Source organism: Ixodes scapularis, unplaced genomic scaffold (genome assembly GCF_016920785.2).
Source record: "Ixodes scapularis isolate PalLabHiFi unplaced genomic scaffold, ASM1692078v2 PGA_scaffold9__187_contigs__length_104089568, whole genome shotgun sequence".
Lineage (NCBI taxonomy): Eukaryota > Metazoa > Arthropoda > Arachnida > Ixodida > Ixodidae > Ixodes > Ixodes scapularis.
The window spans coordinates 17,013,439-17,030,984 of record NW_024609884.1 but is presented as its reverse complement, the minus strand read 5'-3'; the positions used below and the strand labels follow the sequence as shown (position 1 = coordinate 17,030,984).

Sequence of the window (17,546 nt, the reverse complement as noted above, 5' to 3'; positions counted from 1 at the left end):
CCACTCTCGCGCAGCACGAGCAACTGCCAAAATTCTAAGTTTGGGTTTCTTCTGGCCTTCGCGCCGCGGAAACAAAATACTGCCGAAGCATAGATAAGACTAAGAGCCCATGGCTGGAGACGGTCTTTCGCGTGCCCCAGAGCGGAGAGCAAGTCGTGTGCTTCTTATGCAGGACGCAGGTGACGTCAGAACGACGCCAAGCTCTGATTGGCTTTGATTGAAAGGTTAGTGGGTAGACCCCAACGCTAGGTGCCTTCAGGTCTACCCCCCACCTTTTACAATCAGCCAATAAGGGCTCAGCGTACTGACATCGTCGCAACCCATGTGCAGGAAGCAGACGAACTTGTGCGCCGCATAGACCTTTTGCTAAAGTATCCATGCACCACAGAGCGTTACACGCGCTGCGCGTGCTGGCGTCCAGAGCAGTATGTCTGAAGGCCGGTTCAGACACTTGCGTTTGACTGCGTTGCGTCGAGAACCGAAAGCGAGTCACCGGCACATCTGTGCTTCGTATGAAGCGTGCAATCCAATTCAAAGAATCATCTTGGCACGCGACATATGCAGCAGGGATGTCCTGGTTTCTCGCTGCCGCAACGCAGTCAAACGCAGTCACAAGCAACTGTCTGAACCAGGCTTTAGGCAACCATCCAAAACAAATTGCACTTCGCACGCGCGTTCGCGACCGCCTTAGTTTGGTCATTTATTTGGAATCTTTGATACTGGTAAGGCGAGCGCGTGCAGTAAGTGTACCTACCTTCCCAGCATTCTCCTTGATGCTTGTGTAATTTGGCAAAAGGTCTATTCGCGCAGATAGGAAACTCATAACGTCACCGGCACTTTCAAACATGCCTACCCTGCCGAATGGGGGAAACCGAGGGTTTCTCAGTCAAATCGAACTTATCCATGAAATTAACGCGTTGATCCGGGAGCGCTCAGATACACGATGCCTGAGACTGGAGTAGTGGGTGTGAAATGACTGTACGACTTCTTCTGCAAAAATTTTACGGTGCCTCCTCAGAACAAGGAGACCCTACCCAATTGACACATTTCTCAATTCAACGTGTACAACTTACAGATATAATTCAGTGTTTCGCATGAAGCTAAGGAACGCATTCGCCGAGATAATCTTGTCCTATATTTACCAGCGAAACTACTGACCAGTCATGATTGGAATGCACTTCGTTAGCCTGGAATTGCCAAGTTTATGGGGCAAGTTTAACGCGGATGTCTATATAGCGAAAGTGACTCCATGTTTATTTCTATACAAACTACAGTAAAGCTCAGAAACTCAGCAGCGAACGCACAATGGCGAGACGAGCTACCCGTGGTGTCGACCAGCTCTAAACGTGGTCAGCTAGCCGTGTATATCCCATTAAGCTGGTGTTCCAACTCGACGGAACCGAAGGAAAAAGCAAAAAATAAACGCTTTCCACCCGAAAAGGAAACGATGCATGAAGGACGCCAGCAGTGTGTCTCCCCCAAGACACTGTCTCTTTTCTCTTTCCTCTCATTCATCCCTCCTTCCCCTTGGGCTTTCACGTTCTGCAGACGCACGAGCAAATCAATTGTTGCCGAGCCAACAACCCCCTTGCATGCCTTCCGATGAAAGAACAGTCATCATAAAAACGCACCATAAAAGAAAGAAAAGAAAAAAGAGATGCTAGAAATGAAAACCGACGTCGAGCCTTGCCGGGCCAACCGCCTCTCCAGTTCACGAGCTTGCTGGACAGCAAAGCCCCTCCGATAGCGTCCATTTCCGCTGGCCAGCTTTTGTGCCTACCTGCCGGCGTCTGCATGGACACACCGGCTTGTGTTCTTTTCCGCGCATGCGTGGTTTGGCAGGCGGGCAGCAGCGCCCACCGGTCGTTCACGATTTGCTCGCTTCTTCACTTGTCTGTTTGTCTTTGATGGCTTGCTCGTCGTTCCCTTCCCCCGCGTCCAGCGAAGCGCGCATGGCCTTTGTAACGACGACGCGATCGTTACCGTGGCTCTTTTTTTTTTTTTATGAGAAACGCTGCTGCGACGTGAGTTTGTTATAACCGATGGCTCGTAATATAAGAGAGATAGAGAGAGACGTTCACAACGTGCCCGCGTAATCAACTTTCTTCTTGGAGACGCACCCCGCGGGCAAGAGAAGCTAGTCGTGCACTTGCGCGACGCGCATTTCCCGAATCGCAACTCCGACTGTCAGTCAAACACCCAAAGGCCACTTTTGGAAAGGTGAGGGACGTGTGGACTCGATTTACAGACCCTGAGGCTCCGGGATCAGCGATGCCTACAAGTAAATACAAGAGTAAATCGACACGTCACATGTGTCGATCCATCGCCGCACCATGCGCTTTAAGAAATGCTCACGTGTCTACTTGGCTACTCTCCACACAAAGCACGTGAATATCCAGGTAATACTGCATTCCGAGAAGGGAGCCTAACAAGTCACGAAACGAAACATAGTAACCCTCCCCCCCCCCCCCCCCCCGTGTCTTAGTGCAGATCGTAATGTTGCATAAGCACACATGGCTCTGCCTTTGGCCCCTCGGCCCTACAGCATAAAAAAGTCACAGCCGTCGTAAGACTGTGAAATTAATCGATTAACGTACCGATTAATTATCGATACCAATATTAACCACCGACTGATGTCTTAACCGATTATTGGTCCCTTCCATAGAGTTTCGTCGCTCTGCTCCTTCGGGACGCCATGTTTCTGAAGTACACAACCGCGAACTTATTTCCGTCAACACCATTGAAACGATATGAATAAACTCGCCTAAGAGCTACAGGGTATATTTACCGCGTAGAGCACTTCTCACTGTATCAGCGAAACACCTATAGTCGCCGGCCGCTGAAGAGCTACAGGGTATAGCTCAGTATCTTCGGCCTTCTTGCTTCGCGATTCGCTCTTTGTCGTTCTTATCGTCTAATGCCGCAAACTGATTGACTGTGGGGCGGCTCGGGGTTCGTCACACCATGCGTTTCTTCATCTGTTAGTCAATATACTGTATAGCTTATTATTATACCCACTACTATTCTTAATATACATAAACGACCTTCCTCATGACATCCTTTCGAAAATTAGGCTATTCGCCGATGATTGCGTGATATATCGCCCACTCACAAATGATTCAGATCATCTCATATTGCAGGACGACCTAACACAAATTAATACCTGGTGTGAACAATGGCTTATGCCTCTGAACCTGGACAAGTGTAAAAGAGTTTCGTTTACCCGGAGAAAATCTACAGATACGTATTTATATTCACTCGGCGGCACCCCAATTAATACTTCAACTTCTTATAAGTACTTAGGAGTAAATTTAACATCAACGCTTTCTTGGGTTCTACATGTCGATAATATTATAGCTGAGGCATCACGCACACTTGGATACCTGAAACGTGATTTAAAGTCCGCACCCAGTCTCCTTAACAAACTTGCATACATAACATTCGTTCGACCAAAGCTTGAATATGCGTCATCCATCTGGCACCCTTCTCAAGCTTACCTCTCTGCTAACCTGGAACGCATACAAACCCGCGCAGCCCGATTCATCGCATCAGCTTATACTTATGACATCAGTGTAACCCAACTTAAAGAAACTCTAGAACTGCCCTTATTGTCCAGTCGAAGATTGAACTCTCGGTTATGTTTATTGCATTAGTTCTACTATAACTATCCATACTCCCATACCACACCTCTTGCTCCTCCAGACCGAGTATCATCACGCCTTAATCACAGTCAATGCATCAAGCGTATTGCAGGCAAAACGCTTGCCTTCAACACTTCCTTTTTCCCTCATGCAATAGCCATCTGGAACTCCCTTCCCGACGACATTGTAGTCATCACTGACCCAATAAGGTTTCGCCAGGAAGTCTCTTTACACAACCACTAACCATTCCAGACTAAACCATATCAGTACTTTGTGTTTTTTACTATTGTTATTTTGACTCTCTCCTTTTCCTATTTTTGTCGTTTTCAAGTGTCAAAGTGTATTTTAGTTCTCGTCTACTCCCCCCCCTTATATAATGCTCCACCCGGGCCCTTAAGGATAAATAAATGAAATGAAATGAAATTATTATTATTATTATTATTATTATTATTATTTCAGACCCGCCGCATCATTTTTCATTCAGAAAAATATTCATAAGTAAATAGCACACTTCTCACACACCTCTCAATACACCTTTCCGCAAATATATGGTGCCCCCAGCGTCTGCTTTACGCACTGTGGTGTACAGATGTACGACACGTGAAATTATGCAAGAAGCGAAAACGAAGTTAAACATTGGCTTCACATTTCGTGTACGCAGAGGAGGCTGAAGGTAAGCAAAACAGAGTACGTGATGACCTCCTATTTCAAACGCTTTTTTTTTTTTAGTCTTTAACGATAAGAAAGAATGAATCATGCCGCTACCATGATATACGAAGTGTTCAAGCCGGCACCCAACGTACATCCGAACAGCCCCACAATTCCTTGATAGAATAGAAACTTGGGCGAGTTGGTGATTCATATTCTAAGGTTAACAGCGCAATTCCCCTCGTTGCAAGGTCTCCTCGAATTTACCGGAAAGGTATATTACTTAGATAGCACTTAATTGCTGCATGGTATACATTTCTTCCTGTTCCCCCCTCTACTTCCGTCATCAGACGTAAAGGAGAGCCGTACATTGTAACCTTTATCAAGGTTTGTAGAAATTGCATAGGTTTGTAGAGGTTCGAATGTTTGTCGAAAAAGAGGAGAGGCGCGCATTCGATTAATGCTTGGCATATTTTTCATTTAAATTTATGCAAAAAAAAAAAAAACATGAAATAAATGTGTTTCATTTAAACGCTGTTATTTTTCTGTCCGCTAAGTTCGGAACTTTTTACCAATTCTATCGGCCTTGACATTAGGCCAATTTATTATTGTATTATATATAACGAATTAATCGATTAAACATTTAGTATTGATCTACAGCCCCAGTTCTTCGACATGATTTTCATTTCACTTTTATTTCGTTCCTTTCACTTCACAGTGTTTTCTCCGAACTATCAAAAACGTTCTAGGCTGTACATCGTTATTTATACACAGGAATGTAAGATTTCCCCTTAAGATTCCCAGATAAAATACCTTTGTGTGATTTGGCACAACGTTCAACCAGCACTGGCTAAATTGCTCATCTACAGCTGGGAGACTCGTCACCCGTTGAGGCACACCAAGTTCTATGCTGTATAAACATACACACCGCCCATTTTTATACGATCGATTGAATCAACTGCGTTTAACGACGAAAATAATCCCTGGAGAAGGGGAACACATAAACTCCAAACACAGCTAGGTGACCGGTGAGCGACCGAAAAAATCCGCCTGGGTATTGAACCCGGGACCTCTCCATTACAGGTGGAGCGCTCTACCAACTGAGCTAACCAAGGGTTAGACGTCAGTAGAGCAAACGGGTTCACCCTTGTTGGTGTCAGACTGGTGGCAGCTGATAAAACCCGTTTGCTCTACTGACGTCTAACCCCTGGTTAGCTCAGTTGGTAGAGCGCTCCACCTGTAATGGAGAGGTCCCGGGTTCGATACCCGGACCAGGCGGATTTTTTCGGTCGCTCACCGGTCACCTAGCTGTTTTTGGAGTTTATGTTTGTCCTTTGTCCCTCTTGTTCCCCTTCTCCAGGGATTATTTGCGTCATTCTTGTCCAACTCGCTTGTACCTTGGCATTTAATTGCATTAAAATTATAATGCGTTTAATATTCGGTCGCAATATTTGTTCGGCAACATACTGCACCCGTGCCTTGTAAAACGATTACGCGCAGGGGAAAAACAAGAAACAAAAACGCCTAACCAAAAATCGCTCTTGATAAAAAAAAATGGGCTTAGGGGGTCATGAGACGACACAAGTCTCTCACCCAATCGCTCACCAATGCGCTTACCTTCCTGGTGGGTCTTTTGGTGATCTGTCCCTGCATCACTTTGGGCTCTCTTATCCGCACAGCACTGGAGTCGATTTCTTCCGTGTAGGCGTCCAGCCGTGGCCGAAGCGCTTGCTTGGACTCGTGCACTCGAACAGAAGACACCTTCACTTCTTCCAAGGAGGAGTCTCCCGAAGAATCGCTGTCATGGGCGTTGCTCGCACTTTTCTCGAACGGGCTTCTATCGCTGGGACTAAGTGGGAAAACCGGAGGAGCAGCTGGAGTCCCCAACATGTCGTCAATATCCTGGAATTTTCCGATGAAGAGTTTCACCCGGTCTCCGGGTGACAGCTTCTTCGGTTCAGGAAGCGGCATGACGGCACCTTTCTCAAACTCATCTTCGAACTGTTCGAAAGTCTCTGGTTCTTCGTCGTCGCCGTACTTCAAGAAAGAGTCGATGTCTTTGCAGGACCCGATAAACTTGGTCACGGGTTTCTTGCTCGTTTTTGTAAGGTCGTTGAATTTCGCTCGTTCTGATTCAGACGGTATACCAGGACTGCTTTTTCGGTTGTCCGGTGTTCGTACAAGCGGCGCTGGTCTTCGTCTCGGAGCAGGGGGCACCTGAATGACAGTACGACTCGGCTCTGGCGGATTCTGGAACCTATTTGTAACTGACTCTTTAAGTGGTGCTGGAGCGGTGGAAGTCTTTTGGGGTTCAGGTGGTTTCTGAGACGGTGTCGTCTGCGCCGTGTCTGTTGCTAGAAGTGTCCGCTGGGCAGCAAGTACGGACGGGCTCTTCACGTGGCCTGAAGAGTCGCTCTTGCTGAGAGCCTCGCGAGACTTTTTGTAATTCTCCAGGAAGGTATCGGCAGACACTCTGCTGGGTGAATCCTTAACAATATCCAGGGAACTTGGCCGTTGCGCCGGCACAGAAGTTGGTTTAGCTATGAAAGAAGGTTTTTCGTTGACTACCTGGGGGGGAGTTTGAGCCGGTAAAACCTTTGAAGATGGAGGCGCTGGAATGGGGAACGTTCGAGTTGCGGGAATTGGAGCTTGTGGCGGTGCAACATGAGGGACTGGAACTTGAGACACTCTCACGGCGGACACTGTAGAAGCTGGAAACTGCTGAGCTGGGAGTGAAGTTGGTTTATCCTGAAATGCAGAGACGGAAGTTGTGGATACTGGAGGGACTGGGGGAACTGATGAAACTCGAGCTGGAGACACAGGTGCTATAGGAATTGGTATTATATGCCTTTGACGGGGGCGAGCTACTGTTGACTGCAACAGGGGGGCCACTGGAATTTTATTGTCCTCCGTTTTCCCGCTTGTTGTAGGTGTCGGTATAGCAGAATGGGTAGCTCTGGACCTCCGGACAGGTTCAGACGTAGGAGGGCTTGGGACAGCCGCGAACTGCGAGGCAATTCTATTGACTGAGCTAGCACTGGGGTGACTGAACGGCGACAAGGGAGACACGCTGGGACTAGTTGGTTTCTCTTCCGTGGGTGTCCGTTCCGGGGCACACTGCCGCACATAAGGAGAAGCTGTTCTGTTGGCCACCATGGGGCTCAGCACGGTTGGGCTCGTGACGCCTGGCGTGGAAGGGGTCTTCGGCAATTGAGAAGATGGCTCTGTCGACCTGTTCAAACCGACCAAAGTTGTTGGTCTCCGTATGTCGCTTTGGGAATCAGTTTTGGGGAGATTGTTGAATGCGAGTCCAATCCGATCCTGGGGTGGCTGAAATGTCGCTCCCGCAGTAAGCTTCGGGATATTGCTTTCTGTCTTAGGACCCTGTAGGAATGAAGATTGTGAGGGAGTCTTACTAATGGTTTCAGGGGTGACTGATGGTGTGTCAGGTGTGTTAACTTCAACTGTTTCTGTTTTACTTTGTTCTTCGTCTTTCTCTTCGCCCTTATCTTCGTGTTCTTCACTATCCTCTTTCCTTGCTTTGTCCCCTGAAAATTCTATATTGCCTATTTCCCTTTCGCTATATTTTACCTCTTTATCTTTAACCTCGTCCTCCTCTTCCTCTTCCTCCTCCTCCTCCTCCTCCACCTCCTCTTTTTCTTCTTCTCCCTCTTCTTCGTTTTCACAAGATTTTTCAGCCTCTTTATCGGCCCGTTGCACAGATTCTTCTTCCTCAACTTTCTTCTCTCCGAAGACATCTGGTTCTTTTTGTTCTAACCTGATTTCTGCACCAGTTTCATCTACTTCGCTCTCGGTTCCAGCGTCCTCTTCCTCCTCTTCAGCACTTGTTTCATCTGTTGTTTCATCTTTTGGTTCTTCATCTAGCTCAGTCGTTCTTCTGACGCTGTCCCTTGTCTCACTTTCATCTACATCGTCCTCGTATCCTATTTTATTGTTTTCAAGTTCTTCCGAAATCACTTCATGATCTGGCTCTCCACTTCCAGCATCCTCTTCAAGGTCACCTTCAGTGCACACCTTCGGACCTTCACTTTCGTCATCGTTTTCCAAATGTCCTTCACTGGATGTCTCGTCTTTTTCTTCCTCAGTAACTTCCACCACGTCATTGTCTCCTCTGCTTCCCTGAATTTGTTCATCGGAGGCGTCCGTATTATGGTCATGTAACGGCCTATATAAATCACTGAGGTCGAGTTCCTTGTTTTTTTCTCTTTCATCGTCTTCTTGTTCTTCTGCTTCATTTTCTTCCTCCTGATCTGACGATTCTTCCGCCTCAGTGGCATCCGCCGGTACACCGCTCAGAACAGACGCTAGAGTGGTAGACTCGGGAGACACATTGCCTCCAGATGGAACAGGAGTCACGGCTAAACTAGCCACCTCATCTTCTTCTTCTTCTTCTTCCTCATCTTCTTCTTCCTCCTCATCGTCACCCTCACTGGTCGTATGCGTCGTGACTGTAACGTGAGGCGCTTCCATGACCGGCGAAGGTCCAGGTTCGGCTGAGTCTGCCGGTTCTGACGAGCTGGTGCTGGATGAAGCAACCGAGCTGCTGGATTCTTGCCGGTCGTATTTGACCGGTGTTTGAACCACTGCAGCTGGTGCCGCATCCAGAACGTTCTCCCGGGATCCCTTGCGCCGCCGACGCACTCTACGACTCCGGGCTTCGGATATATCTTCATCATCGTCTGTTGTTGTCGTTTCCAAAAGGTCAGCACCGGAGGCACTCCTCGACCTGTCATAAACACGGTCGTTACTTTGACTCCCCTGCAATATATTATCTCGACTGCCCACTCTTTTGGGAAGTCGATTCTGCGACGAGCTCCTCGAAACAATGGTTCTCGACCCACTGGGTCGCAATGATGCATCTATAAGTTTAGACTTCGAGCCACTTTTCCCGATCCTTGCTGAAGAGGACCTTGACAGCGATACCTCCTGTTCTTCCTCCGACGTCGATTCCCCCGTGGTGGTTGTAATCTGATTTTCCAGCTCCTTATCGACCTGCTGACTGCAGCGATCTCGCTGTTCCCGTTGCCTGGATAGGTACTCTTCGAGTTCAAGCTCGCTAAGGTTCATGTTGAGCACAGACTTCCGGAAGTCTTTGTTCTGCAGGGTCTCCTCGTCTTCTTGGCGAGAACGGAAAACGACTGAGTCCGACGGAGACGTTAGACTCGTTGTTCTTGGCGGGCTGGACGTCTTGGTGACGGTAGAGCCGTTCAACACAGGTATTCTGGAACTGGGGCTTGTGGTAACGGCTATTCTCGTTGCGGAAGACGTAGGACTCACTGAGGCACTGCTTCGACTCCTGACCGAGGACGTCGGGCTAGGAGTCGTTCTGTTTGACCTCTGCCTCGGAATGGCTGAACCAAAAGATGTTGGTCTTTTTGCCCCATTGTTCCTGATTCACAAAAAAAAAAAAAAAGACATGAAATGAGTAAGACAACTTTTTCGATAAAACACACCTTACATCCGGCTAATCAAGCACTGGTTATTATCTTTTTGTTTTAATGTAGTATGGGAAGAAAGGCTACGGTCGTACGGGCGCTCGTAGCTCTGGCACCAGCTCGTACAGCCTCGACACAATCCGAAGCAAGGAACTTGTGCCACATCTTTCCCTTGCACTTTCAGTTTCTAGTGAAACGAAAGAGTTGTGAAGGTAAAAACATATTTAATCATTTCGCGCCCTTCACTCCGGCCAATATTTGTGCTGAACTATTCGACAACTGACTTGAGTATTCAATGAATTCGCTAACATAAATTGTATACATTTGCAAGTGTACACTGATCCGGTCAAACAAAAGACGCACGTGCATGATAGTCATTAAATAGAAACAATATAACCTGTTTTGCAAGAAAAACGGGAATCAAGAAATTCCATTGGTACAATTTATAAATTTTCAAGCACAATTTCGATCCAAATTTTTAAACTTGAAAGTGCACTCTCAAATATGAGTTTTTCCCGCTAGGATGCATCAAAACGAGCTGCCAGCCTGCAGTCAAAGTAAATGCTAGCGTAGATTTGGTGACGACCAGAAGCAAGGACCCATTGCCATCGTTGGTTATTTTCGCGCCAACGCTAAATCTGTTTCACCGATAGCGTTCGCGCCTCACGGCACAAACTAAGTTTGTGACACACCGGCATTATCCACATTAAAGACGTGTACTGTATAACATGTAGTTTCCTTATTGCTACACTTCAGAACGTTTGATACGACAATTTCACCAGGTTCATCCAATTGACCTTCCTGCAGTCTGACTCTCGGCTTCATTAATAACATGTGTTGAGATGCCAGAGTCACACTCCAATAGAGAGTTCTTGAAGATGCGTTTCTCCCTCCGCTAAGCCCTCCACAACAAGAAGCCGCTACTGCGCCTGCGCGCCGATGGCCTTGACTGTAGAGTTCCGGGTATCGTAGTGGGTTGCGGAGGGCGTTGCGGGAAGGCGAAAACGATCTACGAAGGCTCCCTAATGAAATGTCATACGCGCTACGTTTTTGAGATTTTTTTCCCTAGACTCCTGTTTTATGGGCGATCACCTTCACGACACTGGCCCGGACATTGTCCGGCAGAAAGAAGTTGGGTCACCTGGGTAACTACTATCTCGCGGACTCGGTGGGCTAATCGCTATACTAGGGAACACGTACCACCTGGACAATGAGCTTGACATTTCGCCTGCTCATTGTCCCTGCAGTGATTGGCTCGCCGCGTCCTCTTCGGGAAAGTGGAGGCACAGGCATTTTTTTAGAGTTCGCCGACGTACATAAAGGGGCACTCACACCCCAAAGATACTTTTCTTTTTTTGTCTAAAACGATGCCAGTTGTAGTCATAGACACGCAAAAGAATGCCACAACGCCAAAAAAATATATATATATATATTTCCCCCACTCGCGCGCGCGCCTTTTTATCTTTGACGCTTTCCTCTCCCTCTTCTCACCTCTTTGCTTCTTTTTATTTGTGACGTAATCGATTATGAAATTGAGGAGATTTGCAAGCGGCATTTCTATAATATTTAATGACGGCATTTAGAAAGCATGTTTTCTAACGCAATTGCGAACGCACTACGGCCCTTCTTTTTGAAATACCAAAAATCGGAGCCCGGAGTGGTGTCGCCTTCTGACTTTTTATGCTCCCTCGGAAAACATGGCGGCGGCCCCGCGGCGCTCGGCACATGTAGCCCTGTGGATGATCAGTGAGTCGGGGAATCTGACGAAGTTCTCTCTTTTAGGTGCCCGACGATCTGTTAGGCTTCGAAAAGGAAATCGTCAAACGGTCAAAATAACTGTGTTTGGCTTTGGTGTCCGTACCGTAGTTTCGGTTGTGACACCGCCGGGGCAGCCTTTTACACAGAACCGGCGCGACGTGGCCCCTCACGCCGCTCACAAAAGTCCACTGTGCGATCTCTTCGACCTCACACCATTTCAAAGAATTTGAGATCGCTGAAAGGGCCCTAAAAGAACTTCAAACTCGAAAGTGATGCGTCGTCTGCTCACCGCGATAGGCGACACGCACGGAGAAGGGCGGTTGATTGCGGGTCGAGGGCGAACACGACACTTCGGGTCGGGACGGTTCGAAGGCGTGAGAGAACCTTGAGTTGCAGGACGACTCAATTTTTGACGTCACTGCACTGGCGCGGATCGCGCAGAAACTTCAAATTCGGCTTTTATTTATTTATTTATTTTTTTTTTTTTTCAAGTTTCGAATTTTGAGGGTAATGTCCAAGCATCGTTCCCAAACGTTTCAGAAAAATAAATTATTTTTACCTGTCAGTGCCCCTTTATAGACAAAGCTTCCGCCAGAAGTCTCAAATAACGAAAATGCCGACTGTCTATGGTACACTTGAAATATCAATCATGGCAACCTGTGGAAGACCCGTTGAAAAGCCAACGATGAAGCCAGTTAATACGTGTCCAGAAACGTGATCCAGACACGTTTTCCAGGATGAAAGCCTGCCTGGCTCTTGGCATTGCGTAACCTAACCTAGCCTAACCTAATCTAACATATGTAGCCGGTGACAGGTTAAAAATGAAATAGAAGTTGCGCCTCCAGAACGCGCTGGTTGCCTTCCGCCTGGTTTTGAGGTGACGATGTGTTATCAAAGGCAGAAAGCTCGCGCTGGAGGCGGAGCTTCTAGGTAGTGGGTTCTTAGCCTTTCACTGACTATAGAGATTTCTAATAATCTAATAAACCGCACTGTCGCTTTCCTTCACCTCAACAGAGTAGTGTGAGAGCGCCGAGTTATGGTTAAACCTTCTTTCAATTAACATTTACTCCCTCTATCACAATCAGGAAAATCTGTTTACGCGACCCGTCACTCGTCATGAGACATCTTCAACCATGTCAACATTTTCTGAATAAATCTTCTCACACCGAATGATGATGCATCCATTCGTGAAAAATCCAGACCTCGTTTTGTTGTAACTTTTCGTCAGCATGATCGCGTCTTCCGTTACCTAAGTAATGTTGGTTGTTTCGATGGTGTGACCGCACCAAAACGTACCGTGCTCGCGAGGCCTCCAGGTCAGCCGTGTCCACCTGTTGCGCCAGGGACCTCTTCCCGACGGCTGCGGTTCTTGGCGACTTCGGAACGTGGTCGACGTTCGAGATGGCGCTGCAGGAGCCCTCCCCGGCGCTCCTTGCTGGGGACGTGCCCCTACTGGTGGCGAAGCCGAGGCGGGAGGGTGCTTCGTTCTGGGGCGGCTCGTCCTCATCGCTGTCCTCCTCTTCGCTCTCGGATTCGGATGTGGATGTGAAGTCGGCTGGGGCCAGGCCGCCCTTGCCCCCCTTTGACTCCGATTTTGTCAGCGGAGCTGCTGACGCCTGCAGGAAGTCAAAGGTGCTCTCTGTTACCCACTCTACTTGCGTTAATCATTGAATTCCACTTGACGAGCATTCAATCAACTCTCTTCGCAGGTATAACAAAAACATTTTGCTGGAAACTTTTATGACTCTCTGTAACTAATGGGCAACAAATTAACTTGTTTGTAAGACCGAGTATCCAACCGAAGTGGGGCTGTGTCACCACCGAGTGCTTTCTGTCATGTCGACTAAGAAAGTTCGTCGAAGGTTCGCCTCGGCTGGGGGGACTCTGCTTTAACCAAACGCACCTTTTTGTTTGTCCATAAGGAAACGCCAAAGGGGGAGAATCTGGATGCATCTCAATAAATGCCCAAATGCATACTTTTTTTTTATTTTGATAACGGTATCCTCCATGATGGCTTCCTGCGTAGAGTAGATCTGTTACCATTTTGCTTCGCTCTAACCCCCTCTCCCCCGGATATCATTCCGTGGACGCCGAGCCACCCATGGGGACTGAGCCTTTCTCGGAACTTGAACTTTGAGGTTGGAAGGATCAGAACGAACCTTGGGCTCCTGGGCGTCGGGAGACGTGGGTTCACCAGTCCGTCTGTCGAATCCCGTGCTCCTGGCGTCCTCCCTGGAAGGCATCCTGTAGAATGCCGGCCTGGAGTCCTCCCGGCCCCTGACAGAGTATGTCCTGCCCACTGGAGGCTTGCCCGAGTCATCCCGGGACTGGCGGGCCAGGCCGCCGAACATCTTGACCACGTTGGCGACGCTTCCACTGCCCGAATTTGAAGGACGTCGGTAGGTGCCATAAGATCCTCCGGAGCTCCCGGCGCCGCCCTGGTATGAGGGCTGTCTCCCATAGACCGGCCGCAGCGTGGTGGATCTGCCACATGGATGATGCGCTCAGAAGCGGCAACAGCTGAAGAGCTATGATAAGCTAATCTGCTGCCCCAAGTGCAGTCATGAACGGAGTCCCTCCTTGGGCTTGAATGGGCCGAGCAATCAATCAATAAATAAAACAACTAACGCAGTTCTTCGGGGAATTCCAGTAACACTGGGACGAACATTACGAGATCTAACCAGGGTTATGCTATGTACCAAGTTGATTCAAGACGGGGAAAACTGCCACATAGCGGTGGAGCTACCTTGAGCGATAATTCAAGTATCTCTGTGAGCAGTGCAACATATATGCAATAATTCATATTTTAATGATTGAGTCCACTCTCGTACAAGCTGTCACATTTATTTCATATTTGTTTTAAGTAAGTCAATAAAGAATTACTTTGACCTCTGCGCCGTAATAATAATAATAACTTCATTTTCCATTGGTTGATCGGAGACCCAAGGAGAAAAGCTGGAATATACAGCTTGACGAGTCCTCGGTCCTCTACAATGGTCAGCAGTAAACGAAGAAAGAAGACACATATAAAACAACATTCACACTAGAAAAAATTAAGAAAGGAACGAAACAACAAGAATCATACGCCTAGAAAAACTCAAAAACTTAAAACAAAGTCGAATATTTTGACAAAATCATGTACGAAAATACATCCTCATGGGAGTCTTTAAATGTTAGGCAGTCTAGATCCAAATTATTCATACATCGCTCAGTGACCATCCTCCATCTTTTCCGTGCTTTGGGTAGGGTATGGAGGTAAGTTTACCCTCAGCAACGAGTGGTTTTTCAAAAGGAAAAACTTAAGCCCCTGTGTTTTTTTTTTTAGTTTTTAAAACTAGTAGATACTCGGTATTGATATAATTTGTAAATACTATCAATTATATGATAGTTATTAATTAATCAGCAGTATGGAAGTCATGTGGTACGTTACATGCGGCTCTCAATATATTGTTTGTAGCAAGAAAAGTTTCTCAAAATTAGTAATTTTTTAAATACCCCAAAAAAGATGACAATGTGGGAATAAAATGAAGATTTATAAAGCGACAATTTAACATCAATTGTTAAATTGTTTCAAATGAATTAATTAAAATTAATTAAATGTTTAAATTACCTGCGGCGATTACTGATTCCCACCACCTGAGCGAGTTTTGGCATACATACATCGCTATCCCCCATGTCATGTTCTTACAAAAACAAAAACAAAAACACACACACGTATACACCAAGAGTTCTAAAACAGTTAACAATTTCGAATGGTGTTGAGTTGAAGCTTAGAATTTTAGATACTACCACAGATTTATTTTTCTGACAAAAATCCAGAGCTTTCGTTTTATAAATGTTAATTTTTAACGAGTTGCTATTCCCCCAGCTTTTTTATGTTTGATAAAGTCAAAATTAACCATATCGATTACTTGTCAACTGCCAAACGTTACAAGAATAGACAGTTTTGGTATTGCGCGCAGGAGCAAACGCAAGTGCTGTGCGTTTGCGTTAGCGTGGCGTTTGCTCGTACACGCAATCCTAAAACTCACTAACAAAATAAAAAGCGACAAAAGGACGAATACAAGATGAGTTCTCGTCCTTTTGCTACCTTTCGTTTATTTTTCTAACCCTACCAGCACGCTGTAAGTCTCAAAAGTGTAGATACTCATGGGATTTCTTTTTTTTTTTTTCGGAGTTGATAAAACAGTTTTACAGCTATTCTTTGCAATCTTCCAAAGGTGCACCAGAGTAGACAATCTGACTAAGCTCTATATCAACATTACTAATACTGTATCAGAAGCGCTGCCTATGCTCTCTTTGTACATATATTCCTTACATTCGTTCACTATTATTTTCCGTTACGTGACTCGCGCATCAGGTTTTCTTTGTTGTTGTGTTCATATAAATAGTCACGATTTTGAGGTTTTTGCTGCTTTTTCAGAGCTGGACGTTTTAGGATAAGCAGATAATACGATAACATCATTAAAACGCTCAATGATGGTTAGATGGTTAATAGTATTTGATGAATACTTTGTTTCAATGCCTGGTGTCACTTACGGGAAAGTCTCAATATTATTAGTAAAGTGAAGACCGCTTAGGTTCGTGTATTTCGTTAGGCGCAAAAAAAAAAAACTATTTTGTTGAGGCACTCGACAAAATACTGTACCTTAAGCATGCAATTTACTAAGAGTTTTGACTTTCCTAGTGGACTGCTCAACTTTCCCTGAACTGACTCTCTGGCACAGACCATGTAAACGCGCGCCAGTACACTCTGCCCTTCTAAGAATGGGTACCTGTTGTAGTCTGATCCGTATCCACTGTTTCGGTTACCGTAGTCGGATGCGTAGCCCCCTCCTGACCTGCCGTAGTCTGATATGTATCCAGACCCTGTGCTCTTGCCATAGTCCGACCCGTATCCCGAGCCGTAGCCGGAGCTTGGGCGGCTACCACGACCGTAGTCCGAGCCATAGCCGGAGGTCGTGCCAGCAGTCTTGTAGCTGGGCGCGTAGATGTTCAGGCTGGGAGCCAAACCACTTCCGCTGTAGCGTCCGCTGCTGCCGTACGAGGGCGCTGACTGCGAAGACAGGGAAATCACGCCGTCACCCTCCGAGGTCTTACTTGCGCCAAACGCGTCCCAATGTTCCGGGTTTTGTTTTCCCACTATATTAACCTCTTACATCGTGCTTTCATAGTACACACGTCATTTGCTGTAGCAAAAATGTTTCACCGTGCTATAGGCAGAGCTCCGCGTTGCATTGGAACTGGAACCATAGTTGCAGGACGGACTGTACCGAGAGTTCGCGCCACCGGTGCGCTGCAAAACAAAACAATAAAAAAAATATATATATAAAGTCTGCACAAAAACTTTGAGAGCTTCTACGTCCTAAGACGCACGTTTGACACGTTTTATTACACCTTGTTTTACCACTGTGCTCGATGCATGCAGAGGAGTGTAGTATAAGAGCAGCAGCAAAACATATGGTTTTTGTTCACGAATTACACATATTTCCTGGAACCTAAGTCGCCTTATGTCTAACGTGCGCTAATAATTTAAGGATGCGAAAACAAAACAAAACAAAAAAAAAACTATGGGGCGCAGCTTAACTGAGGCCTGCTCTTACTTCCGGCTTGGTTCTCCTTATTTGTCAGTACTTAAAGTAAGCCGGGAATACCGTTGACTCTGACACGGAAGCAGGAAGTAGAGAGCAAAAATCATTACTGATCGGAAACCTCAGCAAGTAGTGCGCCAAGTCACATCGAAATATGAAACTCAGCACTTGGTTTCTGTAAGCACAGTAAACGATTGACCTCCGCAGACGCGCCCATTTTACGCAGGTAACTCGCCACGTCATTTTAGGTACAAAGAAACTCTGCAAACACACACACACACACACACACACACACACACACACACACACACACACACACGCGCGCGCGCGCGCACACACGCACACACACACACACACACACACACACACACACACACACACACACACACACACACACACACACACACACACACACACACACACACAGGATGCATATTACAGTCGAATGCTTT

At 46.7% G+C, this 17,546-nt stretch overlaps 1 protein-coding gene across 1 annotated transcript in view; it reads right to left on the bottom strand.

The window, feature by feature from the left end:
- LOC8024862 (FH1/FH2 domain-containing protein 3) overlaps positions 1-17,546 on the bottom strand; it is a 182,322-nt gene that overhangs the window by 147,622 nt on the left and 17,154 nt on the right. The window contains exons 3-7 of the mRNA XM_042287298.1: positions 16,713-16,799; positions 16,279-16,559; positions 13,663-13,987; positions 12,800-13,119; positions 5,907-9,699 (exon numbers count right to left, since the gene is read on the bottom strand). Coding sequence (XP_042143232.1) covers positions 5,907-9,699; positions 12,800-13,119; positions 13,663-13,987; positions 16,279-16,559; positions 16,713-16,799 — 4,806 coding nt within the window. The remainder of the gene's footprint in view (positions 1-5,906; positions 9,700-12,799; positions 13,120-13,662; positions 13,988-16,278; positions 16,560-16,712; positions 16,800-17,546) is intronic.